This window comes from Podarcis liolepis (genome assembly GCF_965112155.1).
Source record: "Podarcis liolepis genome assembly, chromosome: Z".
Classification (NCBI taxonomy): Eukaryota; Metazoa; Chordata; class Lepidosauria; order Squamata; family Lacertidae; genus Podarcis; species Podarcis liolepis.
The window spans coordinates 28138127-28163452 of NC_139570.1; the positions used below are offsets into that span (position 1 = coordinate 28138127).

Genomic DNA, 25326 nt, shown 5'->3' on the forward strand with positions numbered 1-25326 from the left:
GTGATATGGCAAAATCTCTTTGGGAACCTTGTGTTCTTGACTGCAAAGGTGGTCTGGAAATAGGGGCAGAGAGAAAGGGGGTTATGGCCGGAAAAACTTTTTTGGAATAAATGCCCCAAATCTGCAGCCCCATACTTTGCTTGATTTGAGACTGAATAATTTTTACACAGAGCAATTCCAGTAATTTGTTCTTTCTATAATGTTTTTATTCTGTTCTCTTAACAGGGTGGAGCTAATGACAATTACAAGGAAATGAAGGGTTACACTGAGTCAGTGTAGCTTGTTGTCAGGACTGGGCATATGCTGTGTTTCTGCAGAAGTACAGGAAAAGTAGACAGTGCAGTATTAGGCACAAAATTCAGCTTCCTAAGAACAACTTTCATTTTAAACAGAAGTTTCTAGTCCTTATGGCTAAAAAGTTATGCCTGAAGGTGCACAGGCAATGCCTGATAAAATTTCAGAACCTAGACACATAGCTAAGAAAGATTTCCAGTACTTGAGGGCAAACTCCTTGTTCCTTGCCATGACCAGCAATAAATTTTGCAAAATAAGGACACTGTGCAAATTTGCTGAGTTTGCACAATGGCTTGTCCAAATGCAGATGTTGCTTTTTAGTGTGGAGGTTACACACCAGCCAACTTTTTGCTGATTGGATGTTTCAGATGTAAAGTTTTCGGATGTTTGAATCCATGGGGAAATTGGGGGGGGGGATAGGTTTGCCATTAAATTATTGTGTTTGGTACAGTATATTAAAAGTTAATAATTTTGGGTTAATAATTACAAATCGAATTTACTTCTTAATTATTATTTTTTAATTACAAATGGAGCTACAACTGCTGAACTGTAATCAACCTAGCATTCCCCCCCCCCCCATTTTTCCAGTTTATAAGGAAAAGGTGGAACCTCCCCACTCCCAGGAACAGGAGAAACCACCAACATTATAGTAAACGAAAATGTTTGTGTAATCTGAAAATTATTAAAGTCCTATTCAGAGTAGACCCACTGAAAGTAATGTAGCTAAGTTAGTATTGGGTCTACCATGAGCAGGGTTAGCACTGACTACCACCCTGTGTCTCCTACAGTCCTCCACAATGTGAAGCAGACATAAAGCATTCATATCCATAAACAGAAACTGTGACAAAGCAAGGAGGGATATTACATGAATTTTAATCAACCTCTTTTTCTGAGCCACCACAATCAGTTTCTGTTTCTTCATATTTGTTATTATATTTATCATGGACTTCTAAAAGCTTAAGGTTTGCCCAGGTTGAAACAAACTTATCTATCCTTTCACATGTCGTGGGGAAGGGAAAGGTTTGGAGGAAGGGTAGAAGAAATAAAACTGTTTTGTTTTATTTTTTTTCCTGGGTCTTCACATCTCTAACCTGAAGCCATGAAATAAGTTTGATGGCACATCACCAGCTTCTGTTCCATTCCATTGTTTAATTCAAGATTCCTGTGGTTTTAATTTTGTACTTATTTCATATCTGCACGGGAGCTTATGATTTCATGTCTTGATATTCTCAACTAAATGACATCAGGGTTGCTCTGGACACCAGAATTAATAGAGAAGGGGAGGTACTCTTCAAGTTCTGGTTTTTAAATTATTAACTAAAATCTACTTCTAAAATTCAGTTGAACAGGAGAGACTCTTGTGCAAAAAGGGGTTGCACATACCTAGTTGTATGCACCTAGATTCAGCAGCTGCCAAAAGGAGGTAAGGATGTGTATTTCCAATGAGAAGCCACATTTCCATCCATACTTCGCAGTACTAAATGTGATACTCATCTGCACCTAATCTGCACTCACAAAAGCTGAGTTCAGATTATCAGTTTTAAACTATGGCTTAGATCAGGGATGAGGAACCTGTGGTTTTCAGATGTTGCGAGGTTTCAACCTTCATCATCCCTGACCATTGAGCATGCTGGCTGGGACTCATGGGAGCTGGATTCCAACAACACCTGGAGGGTCACATGTTCTCTATCCTGGTTTGGAGGGAAATTAGCTGCAGTGAGATTCCAGTACAGTAGTACCTCGGGTTAAGAACTTAATTCGTTCTGGAGGTCTGTTCTTAACATGAAACTGTTCTTAACCTGAAGCACCACTTTAGCTAATGGGGCCTCCTGCTGCCGCTGTTTTAAATTAGTATTTGAAACGGGGCAGTGTGTTGGAAGCTGCATGTTCAGTTCTCAGTTTAATATTAAAAATATAAGAGCTTGACTGCTGAATCAGACCAAAAGCCTGTCTAGTCTATCACTGTGTTATCACAGCAGCCAACAAGATGCCATGGGAAAACTGCAAGCTAGAGTACAACCCCCCCCCCCTTTCCCTACCTGTGATCCACTGACCCAATTGTGGGGTGATCACTGGTGGAAGAAGAGGGGGGCGAGGGAGCGCCCTGCCCCCGGCAGTGCGATCCCAGTGGGGTTCCATTCCGGCTGCTCCCCTGCCCGCGCTGGGCACCCCACCCCCACAGGCGGTGCGCCCTGCCTCCAGAACATGCGCCATGCTCCTGTGGGAGGCGCATCCCACCCCCAGGACATGCGCCAGCCCCGCCCTGCCTGCTCTCCGCCCCCAGTGCCAGAGCACAAAGCTCCGCCACTGGGGGTACTCTGTCAGTAACCAGGACAAGGACATAGTGCCAGGCTCCTAGTAGCTGTAGAAGGCCTGGCAGTACCAAAGGCCTGCTGCCACTTAATCTCAGGGTCTGATGTTGAATGCTACTATTTCTTTCTGTATCTGAAAAGGGTTCTGTGACTTGAGTGCACCTAATCCCTGGTACCTGCCTCAGACCATGAGTTCCCACTTCAAGCCTTGACATATCCCAATATTCAAGAACCATACATCCCTCATATCACGATTCATTTGAGACATCATGCCAAACTATGGTTTGCACTATCATTTGGAAACTTAACCAGGATTTGTGTGCTAAATGTAGACCATACAATGTTATAACCTGTTAGTGTAATCCTATAAATAGTATCTGTCTACCGAAGAAAAATCATGGCTCAGGGCTGTAGGTGTGCTTTCACATTCTGTCTGCTCAGCTTCAAAAATTTACTCCCCACTCGTAGTGCAGCAGCTTCTGGACAAAACTGTGTCTTGCCATTTCAGACGCCACACAGAAGCAAAAGCACTGCCTACAGAGAAATGCTATACTCGTGGCCACTTTCATGTCGCCTTGGAAGAAACACATAATCAAATAAGAGGGCACAGATTTGCATGTTCTGATTTACATGTATAGATGCAAATTAATAAATAATTATAATTTCAAATAGAACTCTGGCGCATATTTCCATAGTAGGAAAGAGTGTAACCAGGTGATCTGTGTTCCTGCTCAGCTGTAGTCTAAGCCTTGCATTCCTTTCTAATGGTATCTTTAAACAGATACATTATTTTATCCCCTGGAGTTAATAGTTTTATGGTGTTATCTCTCTTTATATGCACTCCTTTACCTCAAAATGCGATAAGGCTCTCTTGCTGCATTTGAGGGCCCTCCTGCTCATTCTGCTGAGTGGGGTCCTGTACCTCTGCCCCAAAATCTGGCCCAGATGGCACCACTGACCAAACATGGATTGGATAACCCCTTGAAACTGTCCTCTATAAAGTATGAAACACGAGGACCCTATAAGCACCATTACATTCAATGGAATTTACTAAATAGGTATAGGATTGCAGCCTCAAGCTTTCTTCACCATGGTTTTGACATGTTATCTTAATTGAACCTAAGTTAACTGCATGTATTTGATTTGTTAAGATGTTACAGAGGAAAATCCTTAAATTTGATATACAAGAGCAGATGAAATCAATTGCAAATTTACCAAAGTCTGCCAAAACGTTTGACTTACAATATTTGCACAGATTTCTATGCAGGTTGTTGATGGAAGAAGCTTACCCTGTTTGCATCCAAAGCCATCTTCAAAAAGTCATAGGTTGAGGTCCAAACTAGAACGCCACATACTTACCTGTATCTTTCTGTTATGCTTCAAACAAAACAAAAAAACAAAAAAACAAAAAAAACGCACGAGAAGTTTCAAGTTTAAATGGAGGAATAATGCAGGAATGGGCTGCTTAACCTTTTTCTCCTCTAGCTATTTTTATTGTTAGAAGCACATTGCTCTGGGACAAAGGCAGCTTGAGGAGAGCAATTATGAGGAGAAAAGTTAGCAGAGAGGAAAGAATTAAACAGCTGGGGTCCAACCCAATAGCCCAGTCCACTCCAACAAGAGATTATTCTTTTTTATTAAAACATTATTATTTTTTACAATAATGGGGGCAAACCACCAAAAACTATCACATGTCGGGCCACCCAGATTGGTGATTTTTCTGCAGGTGTATTCTGCAATATGTCATTGACACAGCAAAAGTGCATTAAGGGTAGATTTATATTGGACTGTCCACATCTCATTCTGCTTTATTAGTTGATGTTTCCCATTATTGCTATCTGGAGTGCACTCTTAAACTGTAATGCAACTTACCGGTAGGTTTGACCAGTGCTCTTTTAGGGTACTCAAGGGTACTCAGTACCAGCACCTCTTTTGTTGTTAAAAAGTGTGACACTTACTGTAACAAGTTCATGGTGAGTACTGGCACCTATTTTTCTAGGAAAAAAGCACTGAGTTTGACAAAAGATTTGTGGTATAAAAAGTTACCAGATTTCAGTAGGAAGTTACAGGACACACACTGATTGGAAATGAAGCCGTATATTGGCCCCAAAACTTTTGCAGACACCAACAGTATTGAAAGCTAGTTTGAATATAACTATCCCATTACCATCATGAGCACAAATAATCATGAATGCATAATAAAAAGGACATATGGAAGGGTTCCAAGTCTGGCCCTGTGTGTCGTTTTCAGAAATATTAACTACTGAAGGGTGAAAGGAACAGGAGACAAAGCAAATAATTCACCTCCTGAGTGGGTCAGTGGAAAGTGCTAAATATGTTCATTTTTACATTACTCTGTTATCCAGTTTTGAAAGTTGTTTTGAAGCTCAAAGACTCTTGATTGTCTTAGGCAGTAACAATGGGTTCCACCTTCTAAAAAAACTAAACAAACATTATAACAGACCTTAAAGTTGCTTTATATACACAATTTTTAACAAACCATCCTTTGTTGATGTGGTGCCCTCCAGATGTTTTGGACTCCCATCAGCTTCAGCCAGCATGGAATGGCAAAGGTTGCAATAAATGATGCAGATGTTTTCATTGTAGTGTGGTGTAAGCTACTACAGGAAATGTCAAGGCACAAATGCTTTTGCTGTTATTCCTTTTGATCATAAGTAAAAGTACAAAAAACAAAACCCTACAATAAATACACTAACTGATCATATTAAAATGTAGGCAAGAAAATTATTCTTTTATATCTCAGTTCAAATATGAAAAGAAGTGATATTGAACAGCCCATGCAATATCAAATTGCCATCAATTTACATTGGTATCAATGAACAAAGCAAGGATTATGTTGCATTTATCCTCCTAAACATATTTGAAAAGTCCTTAGAAATTCCATGGTGGCCATTAAAGGAAGAGAAACTTACACTTCCTGGTGTGAAAATTTGGGACGTCAAAACAAAAACAGCACTTTAGTCACTTGTTCCAGGATCACTGCAGGGTTAGTTTATCTGGTAAACCTTGTTTACATACAGGAGATAATTATGAAGGAAGATAAGGAAAGGCTTTGAAGACATATTTTAATCTAATTTGCTAAAATGTTGCTTACTTTTGATTGCAATATGTTTTCATTAGATGCAGCTAGTATGTAACATAAAGCAGAGTTTTTAATAAGGCAGTACCCAAAAGCTAAAATCAGAACTGAAAAGTTTAAATCAGTAGATTTAAGAACAAAAAGACAACTTTTTTGGAGCTGTTATACCTCAAGAGCACAGTTGTTTATATAGTTTTCAAGCCACTTGTAGCCCTAGTTTATTACTGCATTACAGAATGCGTAAGGAAATGATAAAGACGGTCCTTCTAACAATGAGCCTTTATTAATCAAGTTGCAAGTTATTTCACTCAGTAGCACAAAAAGCAGTATCTCATGGGGGAAAATGCAGTTATATTTGAACTCAATATATTAATTGGTTAAAAGGTAGATTAATAACTAAAATATGTCTAATCTATTGACAGCCCTAATTAAAATATATTGCTATAAAATTGAACAATGCCTTAATTATCATTAGCCTAGTAGTTATATAGTGTTATGAGTTTGTGGGTGCCAGGTTCCTCTGAATCCCTGGAACCAGTAAGTGTTAGAATTTAATTAAATACTGCTAATTTCAGAAAACTACCAGACAACTACAATCCCCGGATCCAGCAAAGTATTAGAATCTAATTAAGGTTTGGGGTGCTAAGAGGTGTACTAGCCATCTCTAATCCTTGGATCACCAAGTGTTAAAAGATAATTAAGCTCAGCTAGTTTCCTTTTGAGGTGATAGGCAGGTTATGGGCCATTCAGAAAACATGGGCTCCAAGGGACTTAGTGAGACAGCCAAATGGTTGGGGCCCCTCCAGCAACTGATAAATCCAGAGTTTAAAATAAAGAGTTAGAAACAATGTGAGTTAGAAGTTTAGGGTAGAGGCAGTAATGTGACCTAGAAGTAAAGTAGGAACAGGAGAGTCAGAGCAATTTTCTGAGAGCGAGGTTTGAGAGCTTATTTGCATTCAAGGCTTTGGCTGTGAGAAAAGCAAGGCCTGCTTGGAGTGTTAATGCTGTGAACACCTTCACTGGAGGCTCAGGTTGTATATATGTGTAAATACACTATATATCCTACGAATACCACAGTCTCTGATGTGCCACATTTCCAAAAGGAAATACGGACCCTGAGTGAGAGACTGAAACCCCTGGAATCTTACATAGCTCAAAGACAGGAGTAGCATACAACAACAGTGATTCTTTAACATCAATTTTACTCATTTGAAACCATGCAGGAAGTATGATTCAGTAAGCATTTTGTTAACTGTAACAAAGAAAAAGCTATTTTATGCAATAAATGTTTGTAAAATACATTTGTACAAGTGGAAAGCCAGAATATTTGCAGGTGTTTTTTACTTTGCAGCACTTTGTTTCCTTTCCCCCATTTGCACACATCCTTTCATAAACAAAGAGAACTGGAGCAGCAGCCAGAGTGGCCAGAGTGTTTGTACAAGAGTGGTCATTTTGTTGACTGAAATTCTTGCATTTCCTATGGAGAAAGAGATGGACCAGGGATCAGAGAAACTGTTGGTGTGTGGGGAAAGAATGTATGTCCACCAGCCTGCCTTCCAGACATCTTTGGTCCCTGAATTTGGGAAAGAAGCCAATTATTCCTTATGCCCTCAACATTTCTTTCCTGAGTGCCAAACCTTCTTTCTTCCATGGAACAGAAGGCTTGACCAAGACATTTCGGTGGCTGAAATATCTAAACAACAATTATCCCATCTGTTAATGTTGTTGTTGTTGTTTAGTCATTTAGTCATGTCCGACTCTTCATGACTCCATGGACCAGAGCACGCCAGGCACTCCTGTCTTCCACTGCCTCCCGCAGTTTGGTCAGACTCATGTTTGTAGCTTCCAGAACACTGTCTAACCATCTCATCCTCTGTCGTCCCCTTCTCCTTCTGCCCTCCTTCTGTGCTCCTTCTGCCCTCAGTCTTTCATCTTTTTCATCAGACCCTCATCAGGGTCTTTTCCAGGGAGTCTTCTCTTCTCATGAGGTGGCCAAAGTATTGGAGCCTCAGCTTCACGATCTGGCCTTCCAGTGAGCACTCAGGGCTGATTTCCTTAAGAATGGATACGTTTGATCTTCTTGCAGTCCATGGGACTCTCAAGAGTCTCCTCCAGCACCATAATTCAAAAGTATCAATTCTTCGGCGATCAGCCTTCTTTATGGTCCAGCTCTCACTTCCATACATCTGTTAATATAGGGCACAATACATCATGAAAAATTCCTGCACATGCTCTATTGCAATAATCAGAAACTACTGTACTCTTATGCAGTTTATTTCATTTCAATAAGGATTGTGCAGGAACTGATGGTGGATTGTGAGTGACAAGTCACTGGCCACTTCATTTTGCCTTTCCTTTCCAAACCTGGTATCCTTCTGATGTTTTGGGGAACAGCCATGCAAGCTAGGGTTGATATAAGTCATAGTTCAAAATATCTGGAAGGGCAGCTTTTCCTGCATTTAGGTGAGGTTCCTGGGTGTACCAGCGCCAGCTTCCATGCTGTTAGGTACCATCTATAGGTAAGTTTCAGAATGAGTTCTCTTTTCTGTGTTTGTTTGTTTTGTAACACAAGAAAATCTTTAATAAAAACTACAGTGGTACCTCAGGTTAAGTACTTAATTCATTCTGGAAGTCTGTTCTTAACCTGAAACTGTTCTTAACCTGAAGCACCACTTAAGCTAATGGTGCCTCTTGCTGCTGCTGCGCCGCCACTGCACGATTTCTGTTCTCATCCTGAAGCAAAGTTCTTAACCCAAGGTAATATTTCTGGGTTAGCAGAGTCTGTAACCTGAAGTATATGTAAGCTGAAGCATATGTAACCCGAGGTACCACTGTAACAACAACAACAACAACAACAACAACAACAACAACAACAACAACAACAACAACACATCTGGAGGGAAACCAGGTTGGAGAAGGTTACCTTACAGTTTGGAGCCGTCTCTGTTCCCAACTAATCCCCAGATACTGACTGAAATGTCCATTTCTTGCTTAATGCTATCAAAATCTGAACATATGACCAAGGAAATGAAACAAGTGAAGGAGTGAGGAACCTTTTCTATCCCAAGACTACATTGCCTGCTAGACAATCTTCTGAGGATGACATGTTGTTTGTGGGCAGGGCCAGAGGCAAAGTGGGAAGAACAACAGTTGTGAATTTTACCCTTGTACAGTAGCATCTACACCAGCTCCCACACCCCTCTCCATCTTTCATCCAGGAAACAAGAGTCATGGTCAGAGTTCAAGGGCACATTCCAGACAGGCAAAAACACTCATAGAGGGTACATGGCAGGGCTAGTGAGGATGTGTGGCCTGTGGAGACTTCTCAGGGCTAGATATGGGTCCTGGAGAGTCACATTTTGTCATTGTGCCTAAATTTCCCCACTTCTGAAAATGAGAGTTAAACTTTCCGCTACTAGATACTGAACTTTCCTTCACCTTCACTTGTTAGAGAAACTCTCTTGCTTGCCTTTTACCCATCTCTCTGATGGTCACAGCTTCCCTCTTTCCTGGAATTAGTATGGATGTACTAGTCTGAATGGTGTCAAGGTGTAAAGAGCTCTGAAAGAATCCACCTATCTGAGAAGCTAAAGGTCTCATAATACGTCACATCTCTTTTGCAAGGACATCCTTTGACAAATACCTTAGTGTTTAGTTATATATCATGTAGGATTTTATTTTTATTTTTTAAATGTAAACAAAGAGAGCAAGACAGAGCTAGCAGAAAGGTGGGGTTGCTTGGATGCGTCAGCTCTTCATTTGAATGGACATGCACTTAGAGAATTGGCAGACCTTTTCCTAAACCATGACTACCAGAAGCTTGGTAACACAATGACTGGTAACACAATGACTGTTAATTCAAAATAGAGTAATAGATTCAATCAGATTGTGATGTGTTCCAAAGACCAGCAATAACTTATATTTCACCTTATATAAGAAGAGAGTAACCAACAAGCAGGATGTCAAAAAAAATCCACCAGTCAATGATGTCACGTATGTAAGCCATCTTTTGGAAAAAGAAACCAGGATCCCTAAGGAGCAACAATAACCATCTAACAACACAAAACTCTGCCTCCACAGCACCACATACAGATTGCATGGCTTATTGTCATCTGCCAAGTATGGAAAACCATGGACTGGTAAACCGGTCTTTGGGGAGCTGGGGTTCTCATGATGACCCAGAAAGGGAAGATTGGCATTCTTACGACCAAGGACCCTCCAGGACAGATACTTGTTTACAAATGAATTCCTTATCTCCTAAAAGGGTTTCATACAGTGCTGCTAATCACAGCTCCCAAATCTTCTGTGCCTTCACCTTCTGTTACACAATTAATATGGATCAAGTCTCTCCCCATAGTCAAAGACAAAACTCATCTTATGAATGGATGAGAAAATGCATGTACTCTACTAATAAAGATAAGTGGACACTATTATATTTCCAACCTCGTAATCTGCCCCCCCCCCCAATCTTTTCTTCTCTAGTAGAACTCTTGGCATGATCCAGCTGAAGTTTCAAATCCCACACATATCTATTCCTCATTCCTCTCACAGAGTGAAAGTGCACTAAGCAAGTGCTTAACTTTCCTACTGAAATCAGTGGAGCTTAAAACTTCTTAACTCTTTGCTGGAACCTTTATTTAGGAATGAAACTTCTGTGCTTATGCAAATTAAATCTACATAATTTCAGCTTCTAAAGGCTGAAATCTTGGTAGCTTGAAATAACTTCACCTTCGCAAAGTTGCAAGTTTCAAAGTTTTATACATTTGTTTAGGTTTGAAAGATGTTGAATCTATAGCACTTTGCAGCATGAGCCAGAGTATTATGAAAAAAATCTATTTTTCTTAATAGCATCTCTTTTTTTTACATTAGAATACAGTCTTTCCAATAAAGTTATCCTATGATATTCTTAATGTATGAAAAAATATTCATTATGAGAGCTTTTTTTTTTTGCTGCCCCCAAATGTTTAGTAGACTGATACAGCTGGGCTAAGTTTCATGATGCTCTGATGTTTAAGGAGTCTCACCTCATATTAACATGTTTAAACTAAAAAGCATGCATTGGGTGCTATCCAGCATTAGTCATACCCAATGGATCAGCTCTATGACTTATCTAGGTATCACTCAGTAAGTACAATAAATTACTGACTTAGATGCAAATGAAAAGCATGTCTGCCTTCTGTAAGAAGTGCCTTAAGATCATTTGCCATAATTTGTAATTTTCCCCATTATAGTGTCCTGTTTATTTAATAAATGACTTATTGCTTTACAGAAGACTTTTTGCCATCTGTTTTAAAAATATATTCCTGAAGGCCCATATTAAAGCAGAAAGGGTTGTTGTGGTTGTTTTAATGGAAACCTGTAAGCCAGATTTAACCTCTTCTTTGTGTATGTTGAATTTAAGAATAATGGACCATTGGCAATTCTAGCAAGGTTAACAGCAAGGATAGAATTAAGCTGAAGTTACGCACTTTTTCATGCTGATTAATTTCAGTGGCAGAGTTCAGCACATGCTTAAATATCTCCCATTAAAACTTTTGAGACTTAAAGGTGCTTGAGTTTGGCAAAATTGTGCCTGAAGTGTGCCACTGAGCACCAAGGAGAAGAAGGGTAATTACAGTAGACTAATCCTACAAGATGCTAAACCCATCAATTTAGCTTGTAAAACAACTCTGCTACTAATGGCTACTATCATTCAACGCTGAGATTCATTTGGTGATTGTTCTTGTTCCAAAACATTCGTACTTCTCGTTACTACTTTTGCTTAAAAAAATTAGGAGGCAATACAGATTCAAGTGAGTCTAATTCCAGGTTCTTAAAAATGCCTGTAAATAAAAGATAAAAATAAATAGTATAAAACATAAGCCAAATACTATTGTGCTTGCATGGTTAAGACTGAAGATAGGATACTGAACTTGGACCTGGCAGAACTGGTTCACATCAGTTGTGGCACCCCAAGGAGACTTGTTTAATTTAACGTATTTTTAGTCCCAGGCAAACACTGATATTTCCAAACAACTATTGAGATTTTAATATCTATGGAATTTTAAATACTTGATATTTTTGTGTAAAGCTTTTTATTATTATTTCATTTTACAATGTATATAAAAGAGAGAGCAATTATAACAGACAAAAATTAAAAGAAGAAAAACAAAACTATACAACAGGCATGTAGAATAAGCAGTTGCACATGAGTTAAAATAACAAAGTCTAAGTAAAGACTATTAACTTTATCAGATCATCAAGTATAGTTCCAGATTTGAAGAATGCTGTTTTTACCTGCTGCTTTACTGATGTAAAGAATAAAGTTATTTTTGCTGCTTTAATTGTTTTCATTGTTCATTATTTCTTGCTGTAAAATGCCCCGGAAATGTTTACTGAAAAACAGTGCAGAAACTCATGAAATACATAAAATTCATCTCTGTCATGGCTTCACTAAGAAAGTCTGAGAAATATGGATTATCATCATACATCAGTTTTCCTCAACCTGGTTTTGAACTATAGTTTTAATCAGCTGTGCTGGCTGGGGCTGATGGGAGGCCAAGAGAACTAGAGGGACCAGGTTGGGGAAGACTTTCCTATGAAATCTTTCTGGTGTGCGTTCTTTCAAAAGAATCACCAACAGAATTCCCATACAGAAAACAAGTTGGAAGACACTCTTAAAGACCTCCTTCGATTGAGAAACAGAGGAATGTACCTTCATTATAAAATAATACTGTTTAACTTTTATATAAGAAGAGATTTGAATCCATGTCTCCTCTAGGCAAATCTGACCACTCTGTTTTCATTCACCTTATGTAAGATGTCATACATATTATAAACATGGTATATCTCAAGCAAAGGGCCCTTTGCTGCAGCAAAAAAAGTTCACACCTCCAGCTGCATGCCTTTGCTTTATTTATCTGGTATTCGTTTATTTTTCTATGTATTTGGAGGGGGGACGTTTAGTGAGACGAGAGATTTTCCACGACAGTGGGTTCTGCTTATGATCTAAGATTCTGTGGCATTAGAGCAGTTCAACCAATCACTACCAGACATTTTACTGCCATTATTAGATTATCTCTTAGTGCAGAGGTAGCCAACATAGTGGCCCTCAGCTGATTTGGACTACAGCTTCCCATCATCCTTGACCATTGGTAATGCTAACTGACACTGGTGGGAGTTGGAGTCTAACAAAGGTTGGAGGGTATAATGTGCATTACAATACAGTGGTACCTATGGTTACCAACACTTCTGGTTACAAACGCTTCAGGTTACGAGCTCCGCTAACCCGAAAGTAGCTGCTCCTAGTTGCGAACTTTGCCCCAAGATGCAAATGGAAATTGGGTGCCAGAGGCACACGCACAGCAAGAGGCCCCATTAGCGAAAGCGGGCCTCAGGATAAGAATGGTTTCAGCTTAAGAATGGACCTCCAGAACGAATTAAGTTCGTAACTAGAGGTACCACTGTATAGAGCTTTGCATATTGCAATTAAGATGCAATACTAAATACAGACAATCAAAAACATACATTTTATAGACAAAAAGTCCTCTACATTGGATACAACTTAATCTTTCTTTTCTTTTTTAACGCAGGGACATTTGCACAGGGCAGATTTATATGTTTCACATAACTACTGTGTGAGTAAACCCAATAACTGCTCCAATTAAGACAAAGCAAGCTGGGGGTAGGGGATGAAGAAGGGCAAGGGGAGGAGGTGTCTAAGTTCTCCCCCACCTGAGGGTCTGAGTGCCAGACATCTGTTTCCAAGGGTAACCATGCATGTGAAAACTGAAGGGTTTGGGTTGGTTTACTTTTTTAAACAGAGTTTTCCAAACTGTGTTTGTGCTACATGTTAGTGTGTCGCTTGCAGTGTGTAGGTGTGTTGCAAAAACACTCCCTGAACTCCTCTAGGGGCTGGAAAGGGGTAAGTTTAACCTCCAGTTTGCTAGTTAAATTGAATTACTGTGTCATGAAATGATGCATGTCTAAAAAGTGTGTCACTAATATGAAAAGTTTGGAAAGCTCTCTTTTAAAGGCAGGATAGCATATTTTTTTAAAAAATAAATAATTTTTAAAAAGTTAGCATCAGGAGGGGGAAATATTTGCCCAATAGAAGAAGCTGCCAGGAATTTGTTAAGCAAGGATGTGTTGCATAGATTCTATATGGTCTGCAACAATAGTGTTTTAGAACCAGTAATCATCAGAAATATAGGTCTTCCTGAGGAATAAACAAAGGTGATGGGAAGCTTGGTGAGAAACAAAACTCCTTACCTAAATGGTGTCTCTAAAAAAATAGCTACAAGAGCATATACAATGGGTTGCTGAAAAGGTGAAATAAAAAGCCCCTCCCCTATTTTTTTTATAAAAATGCAAAGGCACAAGAAATAGGGGGAGGGCTATAGCTCAGTGGTACAACAACTGTTTTACATGCAAAAGGGCCAAGTCCCCAGCATTTATAGGTAGGTCTTAGAGAAATGCGTCTGAATCCCTAGAATGCCACTGCCAGTCAGTGCCAATACTGAGTTACCATAGATTATGAATCGGTATAAGACAGCTTCCTATGATCCTGTATGTTAAATGAAGGACTATAGCTCAACGGTACAGCACATGTTTTGCATACAAAGGTCCCAGGTTCAATCCCTAGTCTTTCCATTAAGGGCTGGGAAATATTCCTGGCTGAAACCCTGGAGATTTCCTGCTGAATCAGCATAGATGGATCAATGGTCTGAACTGATATAACACAACTTCCTATATTTCTAAAATGTTTATAATCTGAATATTAATTTCACAATGCAAGTGAGCTGTGCCAACTTTCTCTTAGCCAAGTGTGCCATTGGTTTTAAGACCTCTCATAGTGAGCCACAGACCTTTTTAACACTTCTTTTAAACAGCTTTGATATGCAGAACTGTGTCTTCCTTCTCTTTTCTTCAGCAGCTAAATTGCCTGAAAGGGTGCTAATCTTCACAGCAAATTAAAAAAAAGTTTCTTTCAGCTTTATTGTCTTTAGAAAAAATGTTCTGTGAATTTTATGAGGGGGAAATAGGTTAAACTCCCCCTCCCTCATCTCTGTTATTCTTATTTACTAAAGAGGTGTTAGAATAAGAGCACTTAAATTTTATCTCTTGTATTTGCAATTTTAAGACTTTATACTTTGTAACTTGAAATGCAATTATCTGTCACAGAAAGGTTTTTCTTACTCAGAAATTATAGATATTTTAACAAATCTTATCCAATGCATAGGAACTGCTTTGAGCATTTGAAATGCCCTGTAAACATACTATGGGTTGTATCCAGCTGAATCTTACTCAGAGTAAACCAGCTGAAACTTATCTTTATTTGTATCCTTAATTTCAAATAGTTTGCTCTTCAGTATGAATAGCATTGGATGAAATATGACCCAAGTATACCAATTCTATGCATGCTTATGAAGAAGCCACACTCAATTCAAGGAGCTAAACCCCAATAAAATGTGCATAGCAGCCTTACAGACTGATCCTAGGTTGGCTTACCCTTAAGTAAGTCCTTGTGAGATCTGAAGGATCTACATCTAAGTAACTGTCTGTATAAGTGAACACTTGTGCAGACTTGTTAAGGAGTCTTAATGAATTAACTTCCAGTGATTTAAAAGTAAATATTCATATGACTGGGCTGCAAGTTATAATAATTAAATGAGCAATAACAAAAAAATTATACAGATTCAGGTAGGTAGCCGGAAATTATACAATCACCTTTAGGGATTTCACTCAAAAGGATTTACCTATTTTAGCGAAATATGTCTTAGTGCACTATTTAAAGAAACCTTCCAGATTCAGTTGAACAGGGTTCCATTCTGAGATTTTGCAGAAATCAGTAAAAGAAATTAGGCATCCATCTATTTCTGTCTGCTTGTTTTCCTGGAGATGAAAGAGAAGTTGACATTTGTTTAGGGCTTGTAAATTCCAAACCAATTGGTTTGTGTGTCTGAATGTGAAATGAGGTCTCAATAAGAACTTCTTGCTGCTCTTTTGTGTGGCATGTGCTTCATCTTAACACCTCAATGGAGTTTAGGGAACTACTTTAAAGGGTACTTTGCATTACAGTTTGTTCCAAAACTTTCACATCAAAACGACCTGGGAAGATCAGAAAGGTTTGTTAAGAACCCAAATCAACACTGTAGAAGTTACATGTGTTTTATTTATTTTTAGTCAGTGTTGATTTCAATAATTTTTTAATATGTTTAATATCTGCTTTTAACTTTTTATCAGTAATTTTAATGTTTTATTTTATACTGTTGTAAACCTCTTTTTTTATTAAAGTAAATGAATAAGGCCCCTAATCCCCTCTTCATACAATGCCAGGAACGTTGGGGACCAAATATTGCAGGCAGAATTTTTGTATGGATCCTGCCCTTTTGAAATGTTGAGCATTGGTGTGTTCAGGCAAATGTCTGAACAGTGACTTCTAAATACATGGAGCCCAATCCACCGGAAATTTGTGTTGAAGGGGCTTTTCTCAAAAGAGCTTCCTTGTAGATTGTGCCCATAAGAAGTAAAATAGTAGTAGTAGTAGTAGTAGTAATTTTTTTAAAAATTATTTATACCCCAGCCAGGGCCAGGTTCACGGTGGCTAACACCAGATATGAATTACAATAAAACGTAATAGAAAAAACAGCAACAAACAAACAGTTACCGTATTTTTTGCTCTATAACACGCACCCGACCATAACACGCACGTAGTTTTTAGAGGAGGAAAATCCGTAGGCATGCCACCCGTAGGCATTCCCTCCATAACACGCACAGACATTTCCCCTTACTTTTTAGGAGGAAAAAAGTGAGTGTTATGGTGCAAAAAATACGGTAATTAAAATACGGTTTAAAATAGAAGTACATTACAGTCAGGTTGCAATCCAGCCACATTTATCTTGAGATAAACCCCACTAAATTCAACAGGACTTATTTCTGAGCTAAGTATACATGTTTAGGATTACATTTTGATAAGATTGTACATGATCACATGAAAGTACTTTTCCACACTGTAAGTAACCATATGGAGATTATTAAAATCTTTTGAATACAATATTTTCTCAATCCTGCAGGATTGTATTTTCAACTGGCTCAACTTTTATTATAAATTTGTATCATGGATAAACTGATGAATTTCTGAGTTAATAATAGTTTTTTTAAATATGCAATTATGTTATTTCATTTGTGGTTCTTTGTGGTTCTTCAGCAATGTCTTGGAGGATTAAATACATAACGGCAAGGAAATGTTTTATTTTTGTCAAAATAATTATGATTGTAAAATACCATTTCAACACACTTATAAAATACATGCTATGTACCTTGGACTACCACAGGACGAAAGGGAGAAATGTGCTAAGAGGAAGGTACGCTTGGCAAACCCTCACTGTGATCAACTCCCAGCCGGAAACCTATTTCCCCACTGTGGAAGGATGTGTGGATCCAGAATTGGCCTCTACCGTCACTTTCGGTCTCAGTTAAAACAGTGTTCATGGAAGACAATCTTACTCAGCTATGAGTGATTGTCAAAGATGAAGACTACCACATTATTGCAAATTTACAGCTATAGTGGTAAATAACATGTTCCTAAATAAATGCAGTCATTTTGTATTGAATTCTCTACTTCTGTCTGCAACAAGGGCTAACCAAATAGCAGCCTGTGGCCTGAACCTACCAGTCAAGCACTAAATTAGATCACCCTTATTATCCACTTTGACTGCTTTCCCCCTGCAGCTGCAATACAGGCAAAGGGCTCTTTACAAAGCAAACTCATCCATTCCCATGTGTTGTGAAGACCTTTCTCCCATTACCAAAGTTATCCCTAGTGAGGCCAGAGATGTAGCAATATGGCAGATGTCCTGTCACCTGAGTTTTAGTCTCCTTGTGTGGGGTTTTATATATTGGTGGCGTTGTGCTGCTCTTGAGTGCTGAATTACACCATATCCTATGCACTGTTATGCAACATTTTTAAGTCAATGGGAAAAACCTTCCCTGTAGAAAGTTATGCCATCCATAAAGGCATTATCAAGCATTAAGGAGTATAACATACATCAAATACGAGTCACCAATGTTTGGAGGCCAATGGGTATATTAGTGCAGTAGACCCTGGTCACATAACAGCTGTTGAGGGTGTGTGGCACAACTAACTGGCTGTTGTGGGATGTGTGACACCACACAAAATAGTTGCCACATCTAAAAGAGCAGAAAAGGGCCCACAAAATGGTGCAGTCATGTCCCCCCACCATTAATGAAGAAACGGCACCAGTGTCAGCCGCTGCTGCACTCAGAGGAAAGCTTTTTATATGCCTCTTCTGCCTAATGACACCTAAATGTGGGCACGTTAAAGAAGTGTTCTTTGTAGAGGATGCTAAGCCAGTGCAAATATGAACCAAGCAAGAAGAGCAAACAGTGTCATGTGCTCTAAAGATTTTTGAGGTGATATTTATTGAGACATTTAGCAAGTGCCATAAGAGGTACTGGCAAGCACACTGGTGCCTGCTGGGAATCACACTGGCAATCTCTTGGATGCAGTGTTTTTCTATACTGCTGCTGACTTCCCTCTGTCAACATACCTTCACTGATGGAATGGTGCTGCCCATATATTCCACTGGTGGCAGACTATTGTTCTGCTGTCATAGCAGGGCTTTTGTCAAATCCTATAGCTCCACAACCAGTGGATCCTGCACAAAGGACCGCACTCTATATTCTTCTCTCTCATGAACAGTGAGGCGAGTTTTGCCACAGCAGTCCACATTTGCACCTCAGTTGCTGCCAACTCTCCCTCTCTTGTATTTAACAAATAGTTAAATGAACCAAATAATAATAAAGATACAATAATTCAGTCAACATTTGTGGTTTCTATTTTTTTTGGGGGGGGGGGAATAGTTTTATTGCTCATTGCTTTGTGAGACGGTGGAGACCTTGAAGAGGATATTTATTCATTTTTTCCACAAGCCCTTCCTTTAGCAGTTGGGGTTGTGCATTTACTTGCTTTTTATACAGATAGGTACAGTCTCTGTTTAACAATTTAAAGACCATTGCCTTTAGGGAAGCCTTTCTCAACCGGTGGGTCCCCAGATGTTGTTGAACTACAACTCCCATACCCCTAGCTAGCAAGGCCAGAGCTCAGGGATGATGGAATTTGTAGTCCAACAACATCTGGGGACCCACAAGTTGAGAACCGCTGCTTTAGGGGGTGTGGGTTTTGTGGGTTTTACGAAGAAACTCAATTCTTCTACGTGGCAAGGAGCTCAGTCTCTCACTTGGCTGCTTTTTACTTTCATCTGACGTGCCACACTTCTTTCTGAGGGCCAGCCAACGATTTTTTCCGCACTCCTTATCCCTTGTCAAACCACCTGCGTGTTTCCACTGCTGGGTGATGAAGACAACTTGCTCAACCCAGAAAGCCGGGAAACCATTCACAGGACCAGGCTACGTGGGTCGTTGCAGCCAAAATCGCACCACCTCTTACTTCTTCAGGTGCTTCCCGGCCTCTAAACTGTCTTCAGCTTCGGTTTCGTCTCCAAAAGCCTCGGCGGCAGCGGCGGCCCCACTCGGCGCATGCCCACAGGCCTCCCGCGAGCCAGCGACTAACTGCCGCCAACCTGGGCCAACCCCCCCCCCATCTCCCGCGAGCGGGGCGCACGCGCGTTTCCAGATCGCGAACCGGAGAGGGAGGGGGGGCGATGAGCGTCCTGCTCCCCAACATGGCTGACTTTGACACTATCTATGAGCTGGAGGAGGAGGAAGACGAAGAGGAGGAGGAGTCCGAGACTGTGGTGAGGAGTCAGGAGCTGCCGCGGCTCCGGGACGCGCCTGAACCCGTGGCTGTGAGGGGCGCCGGGCAAATCACTGTGTAAGGAACCTGGGGAGGGGGTGACGGGGAGAGGGAGAGGGCGGCTGCTGGCTGACGGCACTGGGCAGGGGGCGGGGCGAAAGGGGCGGGGCGAGGGAAGAAGGGGAGGGCGGCAGTGACGCGGGTGAGGGTTGTGGGGGAGGAGGGGTTTGGGCTCGCCGGCTACAGGCCTGCCTGGCGCCAAGGGTGCCTCTGAGGGAGTGCAGAGCATAGCTGTCAACTTGAAAAGTTGAAAATAAGGGATTTGAAAATAAGGGATCAGCAGCCTCACCTGTCTATGGGATATCTAATAATCCGGGATAGCAGCGGGAAAGGGCACTGGAATAAGGGAATTTCCCGCAAAAAAGGGAAGGTTGACAGCTATGGTGCAGAGAGCGCAGTTTCCTCATTCAACTCATCGGGGGCTTCGGAACTCCGTGAAGCAGAGGGAGCCCCTGAGTGTGTGCAGAGAGCCATTCGTGCAGCCCTTTTTCGTTTTCTTCCTTTCGTGCGAAGGAGGAGCACATTCCTGCAGCACATTTCATTTCATTCTCTTTGGAAGTGCTTGCAGCTGGGAGGGTTATGCGCGCGGGGGGGGGGGTACCTCCTGGAATATCTCACTCGGCACTAGGGCCCTGCGATCCACATGAGCAGCTTTGTACTGTGTTTTCATTTGTCGCCCTTTTCCTGGCAAATCCTCGTGCAGCGGAGGAGGCGGGCTCGGAACGGGAGAAGGGCTTTCAGATCAGAAGGTGTTTGGGGTACAGATTTATACGCGCACGTGTGGATAATGGATATATGACAAGTGCCCAATTTTATTGCTTGGAAGGGGGAAAAGAGGTTTGCTGCGGAATGAAGCAAATCTGGAGATAACACACTGAGGCTTAATTGAATGAGTTGTGGTCAACCTACAATAAATACTGTATAAAGCACAACTCCTCACCCCACAACACAGGCACCTGCCACATCCCCCTAGATGCCTTGGGATTCAGTTATGGCTCTCGCTCTTTTGGTTGCATTAAAAAACAAAAACCCTGTTAATTTAAAACTTTTTCTAAAAAATTGCTAAGTTGGGCTGGGGAGAGGACCCATAATTATATTACTCCAATAAAACACTATTGAGGCAAGTAAAATTAGATTGATTTGAGGCCTGCAGGACTAGTAAACGGACAGCTCCAAACAATCTGGTTATGCTGTCCTAAGAACGCTGGGTGTTTCTGAATGACTGCAAAATAGAATCAACCTCTCTAGGCTGGTTGGTTTGCTAACTTTTCATCTAGCTTAATTTAGCTAGTTGAGTTCTGTACTGCAGTAAAGGCAAAAGGCACAGCTATATGGGTTTTGCATGTTTTATTCATAACGGCATTTTGATCCCACCTTTCCATTTTAATGTTAGCAGCATGTTTATTAAAAGCAACCAACATTTTAAAAGCAATATACAAATTTAAAATAGGTTGGAGCAGTACATAAAATTTATTGAAATATTGCAAAGTTTAGCAACTGAACAGGACTGATACTTTCAGTAAAGCAACAGTTCAGAAGTTGTTCTCTTTGGAGTAGAACAAAAACTCTTGAGTCTCACATAACTGCTGATAGTTTACACAAATAGGGTCATTTGAAAAAAATTACATGTATTGTTTATTTAAAATATATATTTTATGCTATGAAAACTACACTTCTTTGTTAATATTACTCTTGAATTTTACTCACACTTCTCCAAAAATGGTTCATGATAGTCAGTGTTGTATACTGTGCTATTGAATAGAAAAGAAACATCTTAATACAACAAGGGAACCATCTTTTATTTCTAAAAAATACAGTGGTACCTCGGGTTAAGTACTTAATTCGTTCCGGAAGTCTGTTCTTAACCTGAAACTGTTCTTAACCTGAAGCACCACTTTAGCTAATGGGGCCTCCTCCTCCTGCTGCGCCGCCTGAGCACGATTTCTGTTCTCATCCTGAAGCAAAATTCTTAACCTGAAGAACTATTTCTGGGTTAGCAGTCTGTAACCTGAAGCGTATGTAACCTGAAGCGTGTGTAACCTGAGGTACCACTGTACTTTTGATTTTTACCATATCATTTAAAAAAGCATCTTCTAAACCTTTTATTATTCCTTAATAATTGTAGTCTTTTAAACACCATAAGCATTGTTTTATCATTTTATATTTATTGGATTTGCACTCAGACTCTTTGGTCTTTGAAATAAGTGAGCGTACTTTGCACAGTATTTGTCAATTTGTTTCTCAGCCGTTTTCTTACAAACATCAGGTTAGATGTTTTGGATTGCACCCACTCTGTATTTCATTTTTTTCTACTCTATTTAATAAACCTTTATCACACATTATTGCTATATCTACTCCTTTTGGGAGTAGCGTTTGCATCTTGTATTTCTTGTTTTCCTACTGTCCTCTCAGTATATTTTCCTTCTTTCTTCTGTATTCCCATCCTGTTTGCTTAAGCCAGTGATGGTCAAACTCGGCCCTCCAGTGCTTTGGGAACTGCATTTCCCATTATATCCCTGACCACTGGTCCTGTTAGCTAGGGATGATGGGAGTTGTAGTCCAAAAACAGCTGGAGGGCCGAGTCTGGCCATCACTGGCTTAAGCTGTGCCTTGGTTCATTTAGAGAAATATGAATACATTCAGTTCCCCATTATGCATCTCATTTCTTGTTAAATCACTGAATTATTTACAAAAAATGGTTAAATTAATACACTGGCTACATTAAATTTAATGTTTAAATTAATACACTAATTAATTCCTGTGGTTGTTTGGTGAATAGACTGTCTGCAGGTTAAGCCATGGTTTGTTGAACAAATCATGAATTTTCCCACAGACAATCAAACAAATCATTGTTTTTCCCAAATTTGATTTATTGTCCAACCGCTCTTGCCTCGTGGCTTGTAGTTCAGTGAGTGTCTGAGGAAACCTTGGTTAAGGAAGAGTGTCAAGTTCACATGTAATCACACATAATGAAGCCATAGCTAATGCAAACCAAGATTCAAAAGCTATTCACAAACTGCATCTTCAAATTGTGGCCTGCTAGTAAACAAACCATTACTGAGGTGGGGAGCTTTGTTCATATATAATGCTTAACTGGGGTTTAATAAATCATAGTTTAATAACCATCATCAAACCTTTATTAGCATCACTTACAAACATTCAGAATAAATAGGCCAGTGCGATCTCGTTGCCATTTCAACAGTACAGTCATTTGCCAAAGGAAAGAAGAGGCGAGCAATCTATTTCACCTCTGTGGGTCTCCAGCAAGGGCAGGGTCCTGTAGCGTAATACAGTGGTACCTCGGGTTAATAACTTAATTCGTTCTGGAGGTCTGTTTTTAACCTGAAACTGTTCTTAACTGGAGGTACCACTTTAGCTAATGGGGCCTCCCGCTGCGCCGCCGCCACACGATTTTTGAAGCAAAGTCTTAACCTGAGGCACTATTTCTGGGTTAGCGGAGTCTGTATCCTGAAGCGTATGTAATCTGAAGCATCTTTAACTCGAGGTACCACTGTAGAGGAACTTAGCTACTGTCTTGGTGAGCTCCTGGTCTCTCGCCTGTAATAAGAAGTGAATGACCTCTGTCTCTGGTTTCCATATTGGGATACATACCGGTAGTTGGTCTAAAAATTGTTGGTGGAGATCATCATACATTTTTAAGGACCATGTGAGCTAGAGGTTCCACCAGGTGGGCATCACATGAGCAGATCCTATCTCCTTCTGCCATACCCGTGAACCTACCCCAAAGGAGGTTAGGATTAGAATTGAACCTAGCCAGTGAAAAAGCCCTTCTTTCTTGCGGGTTAAACAAAAATTGTAGATGATTGAGGTTAAATTCCTGCGCCCAAGAGAGGCGAAAATAAAGAGGGGAACATGTTTTTTCCACAGCTAAAATTGGTTCCTGGCGATCTATGTCCCACAGCCTAGTTTTTAACATGGCCTTGGCGATTGGAAAAGCCACAGCACCCAGGAGATCCTCTGAAAGCCCAAGTTGCCATATCTTTGTGCAAAACAATTGTAGCCCTGGGGAAGGGAAGGAGCCTGACAGAACTTTGCTAAGTAAAGTATCTTTGTCTGCTGAAAAACAAATGTTTAGCCAGCATAAAAGATACTCGTCCAGGCAACTATCTCTAGCTTATTTGGCCTCCCTCTAGACACAGGGCTGCGTAAGGTACACAGCGTGGGACAGCGAAAATCTTAAATAGAAAGGCTGCCTGCACTCATTCCATTGACTGGGTAAACCCAGACATTTTTTGGGGGGAAGCCGCCCAGAGTGGCTGGGGAAGCCCAGCCAGATGGGCGGGGTATAAATAATAAAAATATTACTATTATTATTATTATTATTATTATTATTATTATTATTATTATTCAGACTGAAATTCCATAGAGCAGTTGAGCTCTAACTTTGGCATTAAAAACCTTAAGGGCAGAAGTGATGTGTTGGTTACCTCTTCTTGCAAAGAAGCGCATTATGGCCTGCATAGACAGCTTGCAGGTGTTTGCCACCTCTGCGCAGTGCGAAGACCACCGGAGCATGTGATGGAAAGTGACCCCTAAATAGTTGAATTCAAATACCTGCTGGATGTGTTTCCCACCAACAACCCAAGTATAGCTCTTACAATAATTCCTGAAAACCATTATTTTGCTTTTATCAAAGTTCATGCTCATTTTCATTCTAGAGAGATAGTCGACACAGGCATTTAGCAGACACTTTAAGCCAATTCTTGACTGTGAGAGCAGAATCATATTATCTGCATATAGGAGAATGGGAATTTTTGATGCATTGACTTTTGGGCTCTGAGCACCCACCAGTTTTAATAATGGGGCAAGGTCATTTAGGAAGAGATTAAAAAGAGAGGGAGCAAGAACACAGCCCTGTTTCACACCTTTATTTATAACAACAGGGTCTGACACCTCGTCCCTGGGGTTATTCTTATACGACACGTATTATTTGAGTAAAGCTTTTTAATCAAGTAAAGTAACCTAGGGTCTAGGCCCAATGACTCCAGTTTGGACCATAACAGCCCTCTATCAACTGAATCAAAAGCAGCCTTAAGATCTAAAAAGGCCACATATAGGCCTTCTTTATGGTCCTGTGTGTACAGTGGTACCTCGGGTTACATACGCTTCAGGTTACATACGCTTAAGGTTACAGCCTCTGCTAACCCAGAAATAGTGCTTCAAGTTAAGAACTTTGCTTCAGGACAAGAACAGAAATTGTGCTCCGGTGGTGCAGCAGCAGCAGGAGGCTCCATTAGCTAAATAATAATAATAATAATAATAATAATAATAATAATAATAATAATAATAATAATAAATTATTTGTACCCCGCCCATCTGGCTGAGTTTCCCCAGCCACTCTGGGCGGCTTCCATGGAAACCAAAAAACACTAAAATATCATACATTAAAAACTTCCCTGAACAGGGCTGCCTTAAGATGTCTTCTGAATGTCAGATAGTTGTTTATCATTTTGACATCTGATGGGAGGGCGTTCCACAGGGCGGGCGCCACTACCGAGAAGGCCCTCTGCCTGGTTCCCTGTAGCTTTGCTTCTCATAATGAGGGAACTGCCAGAAGGCCCTCGGCGCTGGACCTCAGTGTCCGGGCAGAACGATGGGGGTGGAGATGCTCCTTTAGGTATACTGGGCCGAGGCCGTTTAGGGCTTTAAAGGTCAACACCAGCACTTTGAATTGTGCTCAGAAACGTACTGGGAGCCAATGTAGGTCTTTCAAGACTGGTGTTATGTGGTCTCGGCGGCCGCCCCCAGTCACCAGTCTAGCTGCCGCATTCTGGATTAGTTGT

The 25326-nt window shown here is 40.5% G+C and overlaps 1 protein-coding gene and 1 long non-coding RNA gene across 7 annotated transcripts in view; one reads left to right on the forward strand and one right to left on the reverse strand.

Moving 5' to 3' along the window:
• Nucleotides 1-206: 206 nt before the first annotated feature.
• Nucleotides 207-19278, reverse strand: LOC310698343. Of its 5 annotated transcripts, none has more exons than XR_014521415.1 (5): nt 19157-19278; nt 15196-15579; nt 11983-12080; nt 1867-3983; nt 207-311 (listed from the first exon to the last, which is right to left on the reverse strand). It is a non-coding gene; the product is annotated as an uncharacterized lncRNA (long non-coding RNA). The 5 variants fall into 5 exon arrangements; XR_014521417.1 differs by lacking the exon at nt 207-311 and having other exon boundaries at nt 1742-1985; nt 3896-3983; XR_014521416.1 differs by lacking the exon at nt 207-311 and having other exon boundaries at nt 1742-3983; nt 15415-15579.
• The window catches only part of CHIC1 (cysteine rich hydrophobic domain 1), a 39875-nt gene continuing 33774 nt past the window's right edge, over nt 19226-25326 (forward strand). For both annotated transcript variants that reach the window (XM_083485422.1, XM_083485423.1), the window contains exon 1: nt 19226-19540. In XM_083485422.1, the coding sequence (XP_083341548.1) occupies nt 19371-19540 (170 nt within the window). In that variant the 5' untranslated portion in view covers nt 19226-19370. The remainder of the gene's footprint in view (nt 19541-25326) is intronic.